The sequence below is a fragment of the Harpia harpyja genome, chromosome 8 (genome assembly GCF_026419915.1).
Source record: "Harpia harpyja isolate bHarHar1 chromosome 8, bHarHar1 primary haplotype, whole genome shotgun sequence".
In the NCBI taxonomy this organism is placed as follows: Eukaryota; Metazoa; Chordata; class Aves; order Accipitriformes; family Accipitridae; genus Harpia; species Harpia harpyja.
In genome coordinates this window covers 16847511-16861887 of record NC_068947.1, presented here as the reverse complement: position 1 = coordinate 16861887, position 14377 = coordinate 16847511, and the positions used below count along the sequence as shown (strand labels likewise).

At 43.8% G+C, this 14377-nt stretch overlaps 1 protein-coding gene across 1 annotated transcript; it reads left to right on the top strand.

Annotated features, from left to right (window-relative positions):
• Positions 1–223: 223 nt before the first annotated feature.
• IFNGR2 (interferon gamma receptor 2) lies at positions 224–14052 on the top strand. Its single transcript, XM_052794087.1, has 7 exons — positions 224–475; positions 4752–4878; positions 5345–5520; positions 7472–7617; positions 9028–9181; positions 10274–10428; positions 12924–14052. Exons 1-7 carry the CDS (start codon positions 400–402, stop codon positions 13095–13097), a joined length of 1008 nt encoding a protein of 335 aa, XP_052650047.1. The 5' UTR covers positions 224–399; the 3' UTR covers positions 13098–14052.
• Positions 14053–14377: the final 325 nt, after the last annotated feature.

The window sequence follows — 14377 nt, the reverse complement described above, 5'->3', positions numbered from 1 at the left end:
CGGGCAGGCGCAGGCCGCGGGGCCGGCCCACAGCCCGCCCTGACGCCCGGCCGGGCCGGGCCCCGCCCGCAGCAGACGGCGCCTCCGGGGGAGGCCGCCGCCCGCTGGGGCCGCTGGAGCCCGCGGCCCGGCCCGGCCCCCCCCCCCAGCCCCCCGCGGCGCTGCAGGCGGGGCCGAGGGCGGGCTCTGCCTCCCCGCAGGCGGGGGCGGAGCGGGGCCGGGCCGGGCCGGGCCGGAGCGGCCGCCCCGCTCCCCGCCAGCAGCCGCAGCCCGTGCCGGGCCGCGGGTGTGTAGGCGGCCCCGCTAAGGCCTGCTCGCCGCCGGCCCCGCTCCTCAGGGACCGGCGAGCTGCCTCTGGCGGCGAGCGGGGCCGGGCGGCGGGGCGCTGCCAGCCGGGCCATGCCGTGTCAGGCGCCGCTCCTCTCCCTTCTCCTCCTCTTCCTCCTCCTCGGCTCCCTCCGGGCCTCGGGCGCAGGTGGGTGCGGCGCGGCGCGGGGCTCGCTGCGGTGGTGGCCCGCGGCGCGGGGCTGGAGGCTGCCGCCCGGCCTGCGCCTCTCTGGGCGCCTCCTCGCCGGCGGGCTTCCGGCCCGGGAGGCGGCGGAAGCCTGTGGGGCGAGGGCCCGGGCTGGGGCGGCCCCGGAGAGGGCTGGCGGGGGACAGCGGGGCCGTGCCTCTTAGCCCGTCCCCTGAAGGAGCCCCGGCGGCTGCCGGGGCCGCAAGCGGGGAGGGGGGGGGGGGGGGGGGGGCGGCAGTGGGGAGAGCGAGGCCGTAGCGGGTTTCGCCCTTCCGTCACCCCGCCTGTGCCAGCCCCTCTGAAGGACAAGGCCAGGTTTCTCCTGCCGAACCCCGGGTCGCTGCTCTTCGAAGATCTGCCGTCGTCTAGGCTGCCACCGGCTCGCGTCCCGGCCCGAGGCTGGCTCTGCGGCCAGCTGCCGGGCAGCCTGGCCCCAAGCCGGCCGCGTCTGTCAGAGAGTGGCTGAAACCTGCACGGGTTCAGCCTCGAGGGGGGTTGGTACGGCATAAGTCGTTGATGTGGCTGTAGTTTGTGATGTGGCACGCGTTCATCAACTGTGAATTGACAGTTTCGGTAGGATTGGATTTAGACTTCGAGGTAAATGCTTTGTCGGGGGTAGGGGAGGTTTGCTCTTCAGGTCGGGTCTGAGCTATAGCTGGTACAATGCTGGCTTCAGTATGTATCCCGGAAAGTGTGGAAGAGCTGCTGTGACATGTCTTGAATGAGGTATGCATACAGCGTGGTCCTTATTCAGGCACTCGGGTACCTCCATGAGTTCAGCATGTCCGCTGTCACGTTTTCTCCCGTTCGTCAAGACCTGGCTGGCCAGCCTGTGACTGGTGAGTCCCGTGGGGCGCTCTGGCTGTTTGGAGGCAGCTGCCGTTCCAGGCCTGCAGTCCGTGGCTGGACTTAGGAGTCCAAATGCCCATGGGTGGGTTGAGGCGAGCCGGGGGGACCTGCTGCGGTCAGCGTTGCCCAGTCCCATGCCATCGGCAGCAGTGGGATTTCCCTGGGAGCTGTTCTGGTGTTTGGCTTCTACCTAGGGCCTCCTCCCCCTCTGCGCGCTCTCTCTCTCTAGTAGGCACAGCGTGTTGTGTTTCTTCTGTTGCAAATGGAGATGCTACATGTTAAAATCCGAGCCAAAAGAATAGCCAGCTGTCATCACCCGTCCCCACCTGGCCATGCGCTTCTGCTGTTCACCTTTTGTAGGCTTTGGTGCCTGTCTGACAATATGAGAAGCCAGTTTGGTACACTAAAACAGTAAAAGTTCATCCAAAACCCCCGAGACTTCTTTTTTGCCGTTTAGCAAAATGATGTGGTCTAAGGCTGATGCAGGGTAAGGGATCAGAAATCATTCAGGAGCAGGAATGGAGTCTGTGAAACAGATGGCTAGGCCAAGCTGAGCTGCTTTCACTCACTGTAACTTGTGGCTTCACACTCTGCTATGTGAAAGCTTTGACTTGTGGCTTGAAGAGTCAGGAAGTCTCTGCATCAGGAAAAAACAATCTGAGCATTGTTTGGCAGATGCTTTAAAAGAACCGGTTCAGCGAGACCACCTTCCAGACAGAAAGGACAGGGCGTTTCTGCCTTTCCCTGGCTAAGGTAGTTTGTTTTTTTCTAGGATACTTGCATATATATATAGGTGCTTTTTTTCTGAAGTGGGCATTTTGTTACTTTGGGTATACAAACTAATGATCATTATGGAGTTCAGTGTGTGATTTCAGAAATTTAAGTAACTTCCCTTGTCAAGTTGAGATATCTAACCAAAATACGAATGCGTTCCTTCGGTGTGCTACAGAAATGGCTCCTCAGTGCAGTATAGCACCTTGATGATCAACTACAGAGCCATAGATTTGATAATTTTTTCAGTGTTTTTGAAGCTGGTAGGGGAAATGATCTGTTTATGAATGCTAATATAAGGCAAAATAATCAGTGTGCAGCCTCGATTGAGGAGAAGATGTACCAGCCCTTGTCCTTCATTGCTTTTTCCTTTTTTCTTTTTGTTAAGAGGGAGAAGAAGAAAAAAAAAATGCTAGCGCTTGTGTTTCGTTCTGACAGCTTTCTTGAATTTTGTAAAATTAGTTTGTGTCGGATGTCTGAGTGCACAGATTACTGATGGTGTGAGATACCTTGCCACATGCCAGACCAGCAGTGAGAGTGCAAGAAAGAATCTGCGTGACTGGAAAGTGAAAACTTGTCTCGAATGAAGAAAAGGTTACTTAGTGGCCTTTAAAATATGTGAGAGATTAATAGTTTAGGTATCGTTTCTAACTGTAAGGAATCTCAGACGGGTATGCAATGCTGAATGATCGATCTGTAGCCTAAGGCAATGTGCGTTTACTTAAAAGTGAGTAGTGACTCACTAGTTTATAGCCTCAACTTTTAACATACCTAATTAAAACTTTGAGAGCTTAACTAGTTCTTTGGTATTTTGGACTTAGGGTTTAATGCAACTTTATGAAGATTTGTGTTGTCTTGTACCTGTACATGGAGGATGTTAAGAGCCTGGCATAATGTCTCTTCTGAAAGATAGTGCTGTCAGCATCAGTGTGCTGTCTAGTGCTGTGTATCAAAATCAGAGGTAGAAATCAAAAAGAAGAAACTTTTTAACGTTATCCCCATATTGCCAAAGAAGGCTGGGGACAGAATTTAGCTTAAGTTGCTTGGTCTTCTGATCTTATTTGTGTAAAAATAAACAAACCGTATCTTAGGAGACTATTGTCTTAAGAACAAAAAATTGAAATCTTACCATGTGGAATATCATATCGTGTCATGTCATGGGTGTCTTTGAGCTTAGGACCTGTTGACCCAGTATGTTTAATGGTGTAAGGGGATCACTACACGGACAAATAAATACAAGTCAAGTGTAGAAGGAAAACCTTTCTCCCTCTTAAGACAGGCAGGTGGTGAAGCCGTTGCCCAGCAAGGCTGTGCAGGCTCCGTCCTTGGAGGTTCCAGGACCTGCCTGGAGAGAGTCCTGAGCAGCCTGCTCTGATGCCAGAGCTGGCCCTTCTCAGGGCAGGGACTTGGACTGGAGACCTCCCGAGGGCCCTTCCCTCCTGAGTGACTGCAGTGCTGTGGTTAAAAGTGTGATGCTTTTCTGGTTTTAAGGGCATTTGATAACTGCCTTTTCCTGTCTTCCTCGCCGCAGCTTACTTGTGGTAATCTTAGTCTGTTTCTTTGGGCTATCTCAGTTCCTTGCCATTGGTCGTCTTGTCTTTCCGTGGTTTTTGGTTCTCCAGCCTGCTGTTTTGTCCTGTTTGCCAGCTAACATTTCCCTCCAGCTGCTCCCCTACTTAACTTCTCATCGGGCTTTCTCTACTTCACTCACCCCTGTTTCCCCAGCCTTTGGTTCTCTGCCTTTTGCTTGGCTGCCCTCCTTCCCTCCACTGGTTTTTCTACCCCTCTGTGCCCAGCTCAGTGCCTGGCCTTTGGCCATGCTCCAGTCCCAATAGATGGCTTCTTCCTCTGCTCTGCTTGGGGTAGCAGGGAAGTGGTTCTTCTCCTGTACTAGAGACACAGCTGTTTGCTCTCCACTGCTGTGTTGCTCGTCTCCTGACAAGCTGCTCGAGAGTGCTCGCAGCCTTTTTTCACCCCCAGGAGTTTATAGCATGACTGAATTTGGGTGGACATTCCTCCTAGCAGAAGGCACGCCTCTAACAGAGGTTTCTGTCCTCCTCTACATTGTGAAATTGGTTTCAAAATTGGCAAAACTTCAGGCTTGCAAGTGGAATGGTGCCGTATGTGTTTGTGAACGTATGTGTTTATGTACGAGAAGGCTTTTTTTTTTTTTTTAATCTGGTTCGTGGAAAGTTTCAGTGAAGTGACCTCGCTGTTTTCAAACAAGTTAGCAGGAAGAAGGTGTTCTGAGTCGTTAACACAGTAAAATGTGAGATGCAGACAATTGAAATAGATGAGCTTTTGTCATGACAAGTGGCAGTGGACCTTAATTTATAGCTTCGTGGGGGAGCTGGGTGGGGTTTACTGTTTTGTACTTTCAGTGCTGTGTTCTGTGTGGAAGAAATAAAAGCAATAAGTTGCAGTTCAGTGCTTTGTGGATAGTAGGGACTTAAATGTACTGCTACTAGTGCACCTAGAAACGGAATGAGGAGGAGGAATGGTTTTGCGTGCAAAGCAGTGAAAATGTAATATATGGTGATGGAGTTTGGAGACCAAAAGTTAGTTACTGTATACTTAAATGCTTTAGTAGTCATTTTTATTCCTCTTCTTACTTTAGAATCTTCTCCCCATTTACCGGCACCAAAGGATGTGATGGTTTATTCCTATAACTTTCGTAGTTCACTGAGGTGGTCTCCTGTTAAAGTGGATAGAGGCTTGGTGTTATATACAGTCCATTTTAAAACGTAAGTAAATAGATCTAAAACCAACCAAACTGATTTTGTTCTAATCCAGTAACACAATTGGTTAAGAAAAAAACCAAACACCTAAAAATGAATAAGCAAATGAAAGAAAGAGTTGTCTATTACAGATGCTTTTATCTGAAAGCGGTTTCTGAAGACTGACAGTCTTTCAGCCTGTGATATTTCCACTACACTGAGCAAAGATTGAAGACCTGAAAAGCACCCAGAAAGGTTGCATAGTTTCCTGAATAATTTTAGCCTTACCGAATTCTCCCTCACTAATTTTAATTTCTCCCCAGATACTGAGGAGACGCAGGTGCTGAAAGGGCTGTGGAGTTAAACCCACATGAAAGTGGTAGTTTTGTAACATATTCTGTTGTTACAAAAATTGTCTAGGTGGGAGGGATTTTATTTTAGCTGGTTGTGCTGTTCTGCTGATGCTATATTTGTCCTTTGTTTTGCATTGCAGAGGTGCCTTTAACCAGTGGGATGAGATGAACTGCACCCGTATCACCCAGACTGAATGCAGTTTCCCCTGGTCACTTAAGGAGCGGCGCTGGACTGTTGTTTTGCGTGTGAGGGCTGAGCTAGGGCAAGTGACTTCTGACTGGGTGGAAACAGATCCATTTGTGGCAGAGAGAAACAGTAAGTGCTATTTATGATTTCAGTGTGTCTCTCTCAAAGGAGATTTCTTTGAAAAAAATGTTTGTTGTCCATTCTAGGCTTTTTTGACTTTATTATGTACAAAAGCCAAGTGAGAGAATTGTAGGTGTTAGTTAACAAAGACTACAATGTCTCTGTGTGTCACTAGGGATTTGATACTACTCAGCTCCTCTGTAGTAGGGTTAGCAGTGCGCTCTTTCAACAGGTATCGAAAGAGGAACAGAGGAGTTTCCTTGGGTGGTTAAGTCTTATAAAAACTATGACATATATTATGTTAGAGAGTTTTCCATTTTCTTGTTTCCCCACTTAGCACTGCCGCATGCACCCATACACCCCCCTTGATTTGTGGTAGCCTGAGTACAAACTACCTGTTTCTATTGAACAGATCCCTTTTCTCATAAATATAAACTGTCCTGACTGCATTGTAGAAGGGTCAAGGCACACTTTAAATCCTGTTAAAGGACAGCAACGTGCTTGTTCACACATTTATGAGATCTGCTCTTTGCCTTGCTGTGATTGGTTTCAGGATTAGAAGAAAGTAGATGGTGAGTTTAAAAATACCTCTAAAACGATAACGAAGCAGAGGAATGGATATATTAACTCTTTAGTTCAAGTTCTCCCATACCTTGTGAGGAGCAGTGGGGGTCCATGCTGCAAAGAGTATGATACTTTCCCTGGTGACTTCAGTTCTAAATCTTGGATTTTCTCTAGTGGTAAAGAGTGTGGGGATGAGGAACTACCCAAATCCCTAGCTGAAGATTACAAGTGATGTATCCATAGCTTGTGATGCAGGATTGTTTGGGAGTGGGATCCTCTGGGGGTTAGGAAAGCACTTGGCTAATGGGAATACAAGACAAAGGAGAGGCTTGGTGTGGGAGAGAGAGGTTTGTGTGTCTGTGTCTTGGGGGAGAAAGAGGAACATTATGTGATCATTCTTGTGTGACTGCCCTCAAGATCAGTTCCTAGACAGCAAGACCATGGGCTACTCAGTCAGGCTGTTCTCTTCCTTTAATGTTTGGGTCTCTCCCACTTGAGAGGGGAGCTTCGGGAATTTGCGAGGACACACAACAAGGTGTTTGCAGCTGTACAGCAACAGGAAGTAGAAAGAAACTGAAATTTCTCTATCAATATAAAGATCATGGGGGCCAGTTTTCTCTAAAGTAACAGTGGATGGAGTAGGTCCTGCTGGAATTTTTGAGGTACAATAAGCAATGATTGCATGCAAGGATTGATTTTTACTAATTACCCCACTTCAGTATGCAAGCAGCTGTTAACTACTCTAATATTTGCATGAGTGGGTTTTTTGAGATCCTGAAGTGCTTTACAAATGCTGATAAAGTTAACTGGTAAAAGAAGTCAAGATACAAAGGATAAATGACTAATGACCATATATGATCTGTGATCACACAACTCTCTTGTATTAGGACTGATAGTACTTTATGTAGTATTTTTCATGACACAAAAGGAAGTCATCATCTTTACCCTATAGGACAGATGGAGACATCAAAGCAAGAGGAGGAAACTAGTTATTCCTCTTCCAATCTATTGACCCAAACTGTGTTTTTTAGAGAACATGGAATATGTGGCAGGCTATTTGAAGGAAAAAAAAAAAAAAAATTGTATCACCATTAACTGCAGATAAATGCAGATACATTCTAGTGAATATTTACTGAATTTCCAGGGAAAGTTAACAGGAAACTTTTTTTTTAATTACCTAGTTTCACTTATGCTTTCAAGTCTTTTTCCTTAGATTCGTAATGAAGTAGATATCTTAAATGCAGTAAGTAGATGAGAAAATGTTGTATTCCTTTTCTTGAGAAAAAGCTGTCAATATTTAGCATGTTTGCTGAGAGTATCTAAGTAAAGCTGAAGACAGTATGATGAGCTGTTCTGCATCCCAGAGTTTCACTGATCTTTCTATGTTTATTTTCAGCTACTATAGGGCCCCCTAAAGTGAACAGCGTGACTGAAAGCTCTGACTCGCTTCTCATTAGTGTCACACCCCCTTTTGGATCCGAAGCAGGTGATTTTCTTCAGTATCATGTGTCCTACTGGGAGAACACAAGTACTACTAAAAAAGTAAGAATTCTCTCTAATTTATTTTGTTCATAATGCCTTTCTGACTAAGAGATATAAGTCGGTGTCTCTTGGCAGAACAGCAGAAGTGGGGGAAGAAAACTAATGTAATTTTTTTTTCTCTAGCAGTGAAGGTCACCATTTGGTGTCTTGAAAAAAGTTAATTTAGTCTTGGCACAAGTATTGCATGTATTATGAAACTTTCAAAAACATCTTTTTTTTCCTTCATATGAAACGAAGGTTAAATCACATTGCAGATCAAGGGAGAGAATCTACAAAGTGTCAAAGGTGGCTTTAAAATGACATTTAGATTCCAAAGTTTCCTTAGGCAATTTTGAAAACTCTGAAATATCCTTCCTCCTTTCCTGTGCTGGGCTTGTCTGTGCTGGCAGCTTCAGTAACAGGCTGCTTTGGCCTGATGTCACCTGTTCCTAGGGCAGAGAAAGGCACAGTTATTAGAAACATGCTGGACACAGCTGGGATAAGCTGTCCCTGTTCGTACTGAGACTTAGAGGTGTTGGTCACATGTGCTTATGCTGCTGTCTGGGGCCCTGGTAATTATGTTCTGGACAGGCCAGCATTGCAGGGAGAGATTAAATCACATTTAAAAAAAAAAAAAAAAAAAAAGAGGAGGAAGATTCAAAAGAACGTCATTCTAAAGTCAAATGTTTAAAAATCAGAAGCAGAAAAAATATATTAAAAAAAACCCTTTTGTTTCAAAGACCTTGCTAAATCTGAAATGCCTCCACTTCCTTCCTCTCTTGCACCAATGTGTATTTTTCTGACTTATGTAAAATACCTTCTTGTTTGAGATTCAGGCAAGAAGTCACTCTTGTATGCTTCTGTAGGCTTCACTGAGGCCCTTATCCTAGCCCCTTACAGGTTAAAAATTCCCAAAAGACTATGGTGGCCGTGTGGAGACTGTGGAGGTTTTGCACTGCCTATCAGCTGTTTTCCTCTTCAGTAGAAGGAGCTGAGATGGTGGAAGCTCTTCACTGAACTACACTTCCGTCAGCTTCCTCTAATGGTGGAGACACTTCCCATGGCTTGTTTTTCCCTCCCCCTTCCTGTATTGTGCTCACCGTCACAGTGAGCTATGTCAAAGCCTCCAGCAGCATACTGTGGATAAAATGAGACCTTGCATCAGTTTTCATGCCTCTGCTGTTCATGCCCTTACAGATGGTTTTAAATGGTGTAGGTTTAATTTCGTTTAAAAATAATGAAATTTCAAATACATTCAAGTAGGAAAGTTGAAATATATTTCACTGTTTCTCTTGTTTGGGAAGGCTGAATTATGAAGAATAAAATCTGTGCTTTTTGAATGAGAAACGTAAATATGGGGAGGGGATTTGTGTTGAAGACAGGTCTGTTTTTTACAGTAACACTTTTTTTTTGTGTGTGTCTTTTAAACAGGCGATAAAGACGAGCAGTACACTATTCAAAATCAAAAGTCTAAAGGAATGGACACTTTATTGTTTTGAAATTCAAGTAGAATTGATGACACATTCAGATCTCCATTTATTTGGACTGCAAAGCGTCCCAGAGTGTTACAGAACTAAAATTAGTGGTATAAACCTGATTTTTGTTATTTTTTGTATATAATGGGACGAGCGTAATACACGAGTCTTAGATCGTGTAACTGGTCGCTTACATACGCGTATCTGTCAGGAGTGCTAAGAGAGCACCACTTATAGTAGTTCACAATTGTCATTAATGGCAAAATAATAAGGAGTTTTTCGGTCAGTAATTGAGGGCCTGTGTTGTACTTTTCCCCTCATCCTTTTCCTCCATAAATACCACTATGGGTATTACTTTCTAGAAATATGCAAAGAAAGAAAATACACATACTTGGTCTTTAGAGGAAGTCATTGATGAAGGAGGTGGTGTTACTCTTGCAAATCTTCTCCCTCAGCCACTGCCTCCTGCAGGACAGGAACATCTCTTTCCTCTTTGACCTGCTTCCTTCTCTGCATTTTGAGCTGCATGGTTTTGTATGAGATAAGAGAGGGTGAGGGGAGGAGAGAGCATGTGCAAGATAATGGAGTTTGTCCCTCTCTTGAATCTCTCCGTGTGACCACCAACACACAGGCACAACCGATCTTTAGCATGCTACACTGGAAGACGTGTAGATGAAACCTGCTTACACAGTTTCTGAAGCCCCAGGGGAGCTGACCTCCTGGGTAGTATTGACCGAGTATTTGATTGCAAGCCCCTGAGCTGTAATGTTGGAGTCTGTGATGCTCCTTCGCTGGAGAGGTGCATGTTCTGAAAGAGAAGCCCCTGGCATTAATGGCCCTGGCTGGCAACTTCAGGGTGGAAGGACAGATTGCATTCCCCGCCTGCCCCCTGCCCACCAGCAGGGATTCCTCCAGCTCTGCGTTTGCCCTGCTAGTGTGTCAAGTAGCTTGCCTTAGGCTGTGTGATTAAGGGACAGGAGCTCATGGGAGTTGGTGACTTCCACAAGGAATCACAAAACAAGCTACTTCTCAACACAGGTGTTTCAAGTGCATCTATAGTAGGGTTGTGAACTTAGCCTTGGAAATTATACTTTGATTACCAAGTATAGTAAATTTCAGCTTACTGTATATTGTTTTACCTTTGATGATGTATAAATATGAACCTGCCATATGTATATGGTTTTTGTTTTTTTCTTTTTCAGAGGCAACCAGAGCTGGATATATTATACTAATATTTGTGTTGGTGTTACTTTTTGTAAATCTGGTAGCAGTTGGTTTTTTTCTTCTGTGGAGACACCACAAAACAATTAAATATTGGTCTCGGCCACCTTTAGAAATCCCATCACACTTTGAAGAGGTATGTATAGGCATTTTATATTTCTCCCCCTTGTCCCCCTCCCCCTGTAAAAGACAGTGATGATCTTGGAGTGAATATGAACAAAACTAGTTGTTGCATAACAGAAATAGATATAAAAAACTGTTGACTTAGTGTAAACTGTTACTTTTCTCATATGTGATGTCCCACTTTATTTCTCTTTTACTCAATTGAATTATTTTTTTCTCTGCCTTAAGATACAAATGCTGCTATAATCCTGTTACAAAACCTGAGTAAGATTTTTTTTGTTCCTTGACTACCCCTTGTCCACCCATTTCTTTGCTTATCTAAGTCACCAGGCCTGAAACAGTTGCTCACTTTAAGCAAAAAGCTTTTGTGTGCTGCAGAACATGTACTTGGGACCTAGGTCTCTGATTAGAAATCAAATATGGAAAAGCGAACACTGATAGTTTTAAGAGCAAGGACTGACATGAAGACTAAGGGCTACCTAGGGGAATGCTCTTGGGCTTTTTCTTTTTTTCCTGTAGGTTTAGCAATACTCAGATGAAAAAGTCATCCTGGGACTTTTTTTTCTCCTTGTAGCTCACACACATTTCTGTACTAAACGATATTGTTTCAGTCCTGTTCATCTTCCTCTTTTTAGTATTGAAACAGGAAGTAGTCTTTATGTGAAGTTCTTGATTTAAAAATTCTTGTTCAGCATGCATTCTATATTTTTAAAAGCTTGTATTTGTTTGCAGTGCTTTGAGGTGTATTTCTTTGTATATATCTGCATGTCAGAGTAGTCCATTTTACTATGGTAGTTCTGTGATTGTGGAGCTGTTTTTCCAGATTTTTATAGACGTATGGGTGAAGGAACCCAGACTTTCTGCAGAGCCCCGAGTAAATAATTTTCTCTCTTCATGCTGCCTCAGCTACCGTTTCATGGGGGTTCAGTGGAGACAGCTGTATCACGTATCAAAAGAAGTGTATCTCATGTAGGAGAAAAAAAATCCTTTTACAGTATACTAAAATAGTGCAGCATTCCACGCAAAGGACTTGCAAGAATAGAGTCTATCATCGTGTTCTGGAGTAATTGTATTAATCTGGAAAATACGCGGCAAAAGTAGATACTCTTGAACAATAGTGAGCCTGGTTTTGGGCAAAACACTGATAAGAAATGAAGGAAAATCAGTATATATGCAGAATTTTGAAAATGTGTATTTCTAACAGGGATCAACCAGCCTGAGGCTTCTCCTCTGTAAAACACTTCCCATGAGTACAGAGTACCAATTATTTTAAAAATCTTTTACATTTTCAGAAAAATTACATTTCCTTCTTTTACAGAAAGATCTCAGCTTTCAGAGTCTTGAGTTGTAGGGAACAGTTCTACCGCAGAAACGCCTTCACAGAGCAAAGTCAAACTGAGGTTCATTTATGTCTTGAATCTGCTAAAGTGGATGTATTTGAGGTTCCCATATGAAACATTTGGTTTTGATACACCTGAAAGAATAATCCTGTTGCCCATTAGCCTTGCTATGATTACAGAGAAAGCAGTGCCTTAACTGAAACTAAGGTTCATTTTGTCCCACAACAGACATGACTTGAGCTGTGGTCCCATCTCAGCTAGATTATGACACCTCCTACAGTACAGAACAAGCTTTTGAGTAAAACGACAAGCTATGTTTTAACAATGTGAAGGTGTCTGTGTTCTGGACTTTTTTTTTTTTTTTTTTTTTTTACTCAGGATAAAAGTGTTTAATGGCAGATTTTATTTTTTGGTTCAGTACATGAAGTGATGGATGGCTCCAATCCTCTGTGAAATACAAGATCAGCTTAGTGATAAGGAGAGTATACGGGGGTGGCAGGAGGAACAGAAAGCATTTTCTCTGGCCTACATTTTATGCACTCATTGTAAAGCTGATGGCTTAATTTTGGAGGAAAGGGGAGCAGAGGGGAAGTCAAAGCAAAAAGTAACTACAAGAGAAGGATGCCACTAGAGTTTTCTGGTAATGGTAAAAGATGCAGATCCGAGTTGCCTGACACTGATCAAACCAGAATCTTAGATACTGTTTGTGCCATCAGTGCTTTAGACAAGCTGTCAGTTGCTAGATTCCTGCAGTTGGAGAATATGTCCCCAGCAGTGTAATAAAGTGTTTTCTTCTGTGGTTTGTTCTTAACTAACTAGTAGGAATTTGCTTGAACTGACATGAAAAGAATATTGGCCAAAATTTATTTTAAAAAAATCAGGAAATGCAGATGGCTTTAACTCACTTAAATGGATGTTTGCATGATTGATATTCCTGCCCCTCCCCCCCAGAAATAAGGTGGGAAACTTTTTCCTTAAAACTAACTTTTTCCTTGTTTGATGTAGTTTCAAGGAAATCCAGAATAGAATATACATTTAGCAGCTCTCACTGTGAATTCTAGTCTGAAGCAACTTGCCTATAGGTGGTGGTACCTGCTCTGTTGCTGTAATGTCTAATACATCTGTTCTGTGGATAGATATCTAAACTCTTGTTTATGCCTTTTTCCAGTATTTGAAGGACCCTAGCATGCCTGTTTTAGAGATGTTGGACAACTATGCCGAGGATGATCCCCACGATTCCTTATCTGTTGTATTTTGTGGAGAAGGAAGCCAAGCCTGTGGCAGCAGTTTGGATGGTCAAGCTCATTCACACAGCATCTCCAGTGACAGTGAAGTAACTTAAGCGGCACCCTAGTGAGGGTGCCTGTACCAAGTTCTTGCAGAGGCTCCTGCCCATGAGCACCTGCCCTGTGGCTGCTGGCAGGACAGACGAGCTCTGGGCAAAATGCAGCCACTGACAATCCTAAGCAAGATGTTGCTTCCTGGGAATAGCGTGGACCCTGAGCCATTGTTTAAATGGCTTCTGCTGTGCTACAACAGCAACTGTGTTCTGCCAAAGAGACTTAAAAGGTGGAACGTGAAAGGGAAATGAACACTAAATTGCCTGAAGACAGACAGATGGTTATAAAATGGTTATATTAACATCACCATATTTCCCACCCCACATTGAAATAAAGCTTTGAGAAATAATAGCACTTTATGGTAGGATGTAGTACAATCTGGAATTTTTCAGTAAGTGAATAATTGCACCATGAATTACTTTACTTTTATAGTGGCTTTTATTTTGTTGCCTTATTTGTGAAGTCCATGTTAGCACTCAACATCTATTATATCTACCCCAGTATGTTTTTCTGACTCGTTTTAAGTATGTGTGGTTTTCTATGGCAGCTTCTTCCCTCTGGATAAAAATGGCAGCCTAAAAAGAAATTTTATAGTACTTCACCCTCCTCAGCATGAACCTGTGCAAAGAACTGCTCCAAGAAAGGTCTCCTAATATCTGCCTCCTAACACATTCGTGAGAAGCATTAATCTTCTGCTCCTGCAGTGAGACAATCATTCGTCACAGCAAAACAAACTTTAAAATAATTTTGCTCAGAATTTATATAACATGTATCAGTAATTATTAGACACTAAAATCTCTTGTTGACTATCAGATTAGTCCTGCAAATGAAAAGTTGACTGAGGGTTGTGTTTTGAGTGAGTCTTTTAAAGCAGAAGCAGAAGACTACAAGTTAAGCCTCACATCACAATCCTGTGGGGTCTGGAAGGTGTCTAATAAAGCACAAAGAACAAATGAACCACTTCTGTACTAAAAAGATTGTTTTTATTTGACTTTTTTTCCTGGGTTTGATACAAGTTGTTTAAAAAAAAAAAGAAATATGCTTGTTTATTTGCAAATGACTTGTTCAAGTTACTTAGGTCTGTTAACAACCCTGGTCACTGACAGAGCTGTGGGTTATCTGAGGTAATGCTGTTCTACACCTTCCAGGAATACACCAGACTAGAATGAAAAATCAGTAATATTTTTTCCAAAAGCTTCATGAGGTTGTTTCCTTGTAAACTAATCTCATCACTTGTGATTAGGCAACATACCAAGACAACATAGTTATCTATCTGAAGACT

Bases quoted from the DNA above. Each gene is read 5' to 3' on its own strand.
- IFNGR2 (XM_052794087.1), top strand. From the start codon at position 400: ATGCCGTGTCAGGCGCCGCTCCTCTCCCTTCTCCTCCTCTTCCTCCTC. The intron at 4,879-5,344 runs GTAAGTAAATAG...TTTGCATTGCAG, and splicing joins TATACAGTCCATTTTAAAAC to AGGTGCCTTTAACCAGTGGG. The intron at 10,429-12,923 runs GTATGTATAGGC...GCCTTTTTCCAG, and splicing joins TCCCATCACACTTTGAAGAG to TATTTGAAGGACCCTAGCAT.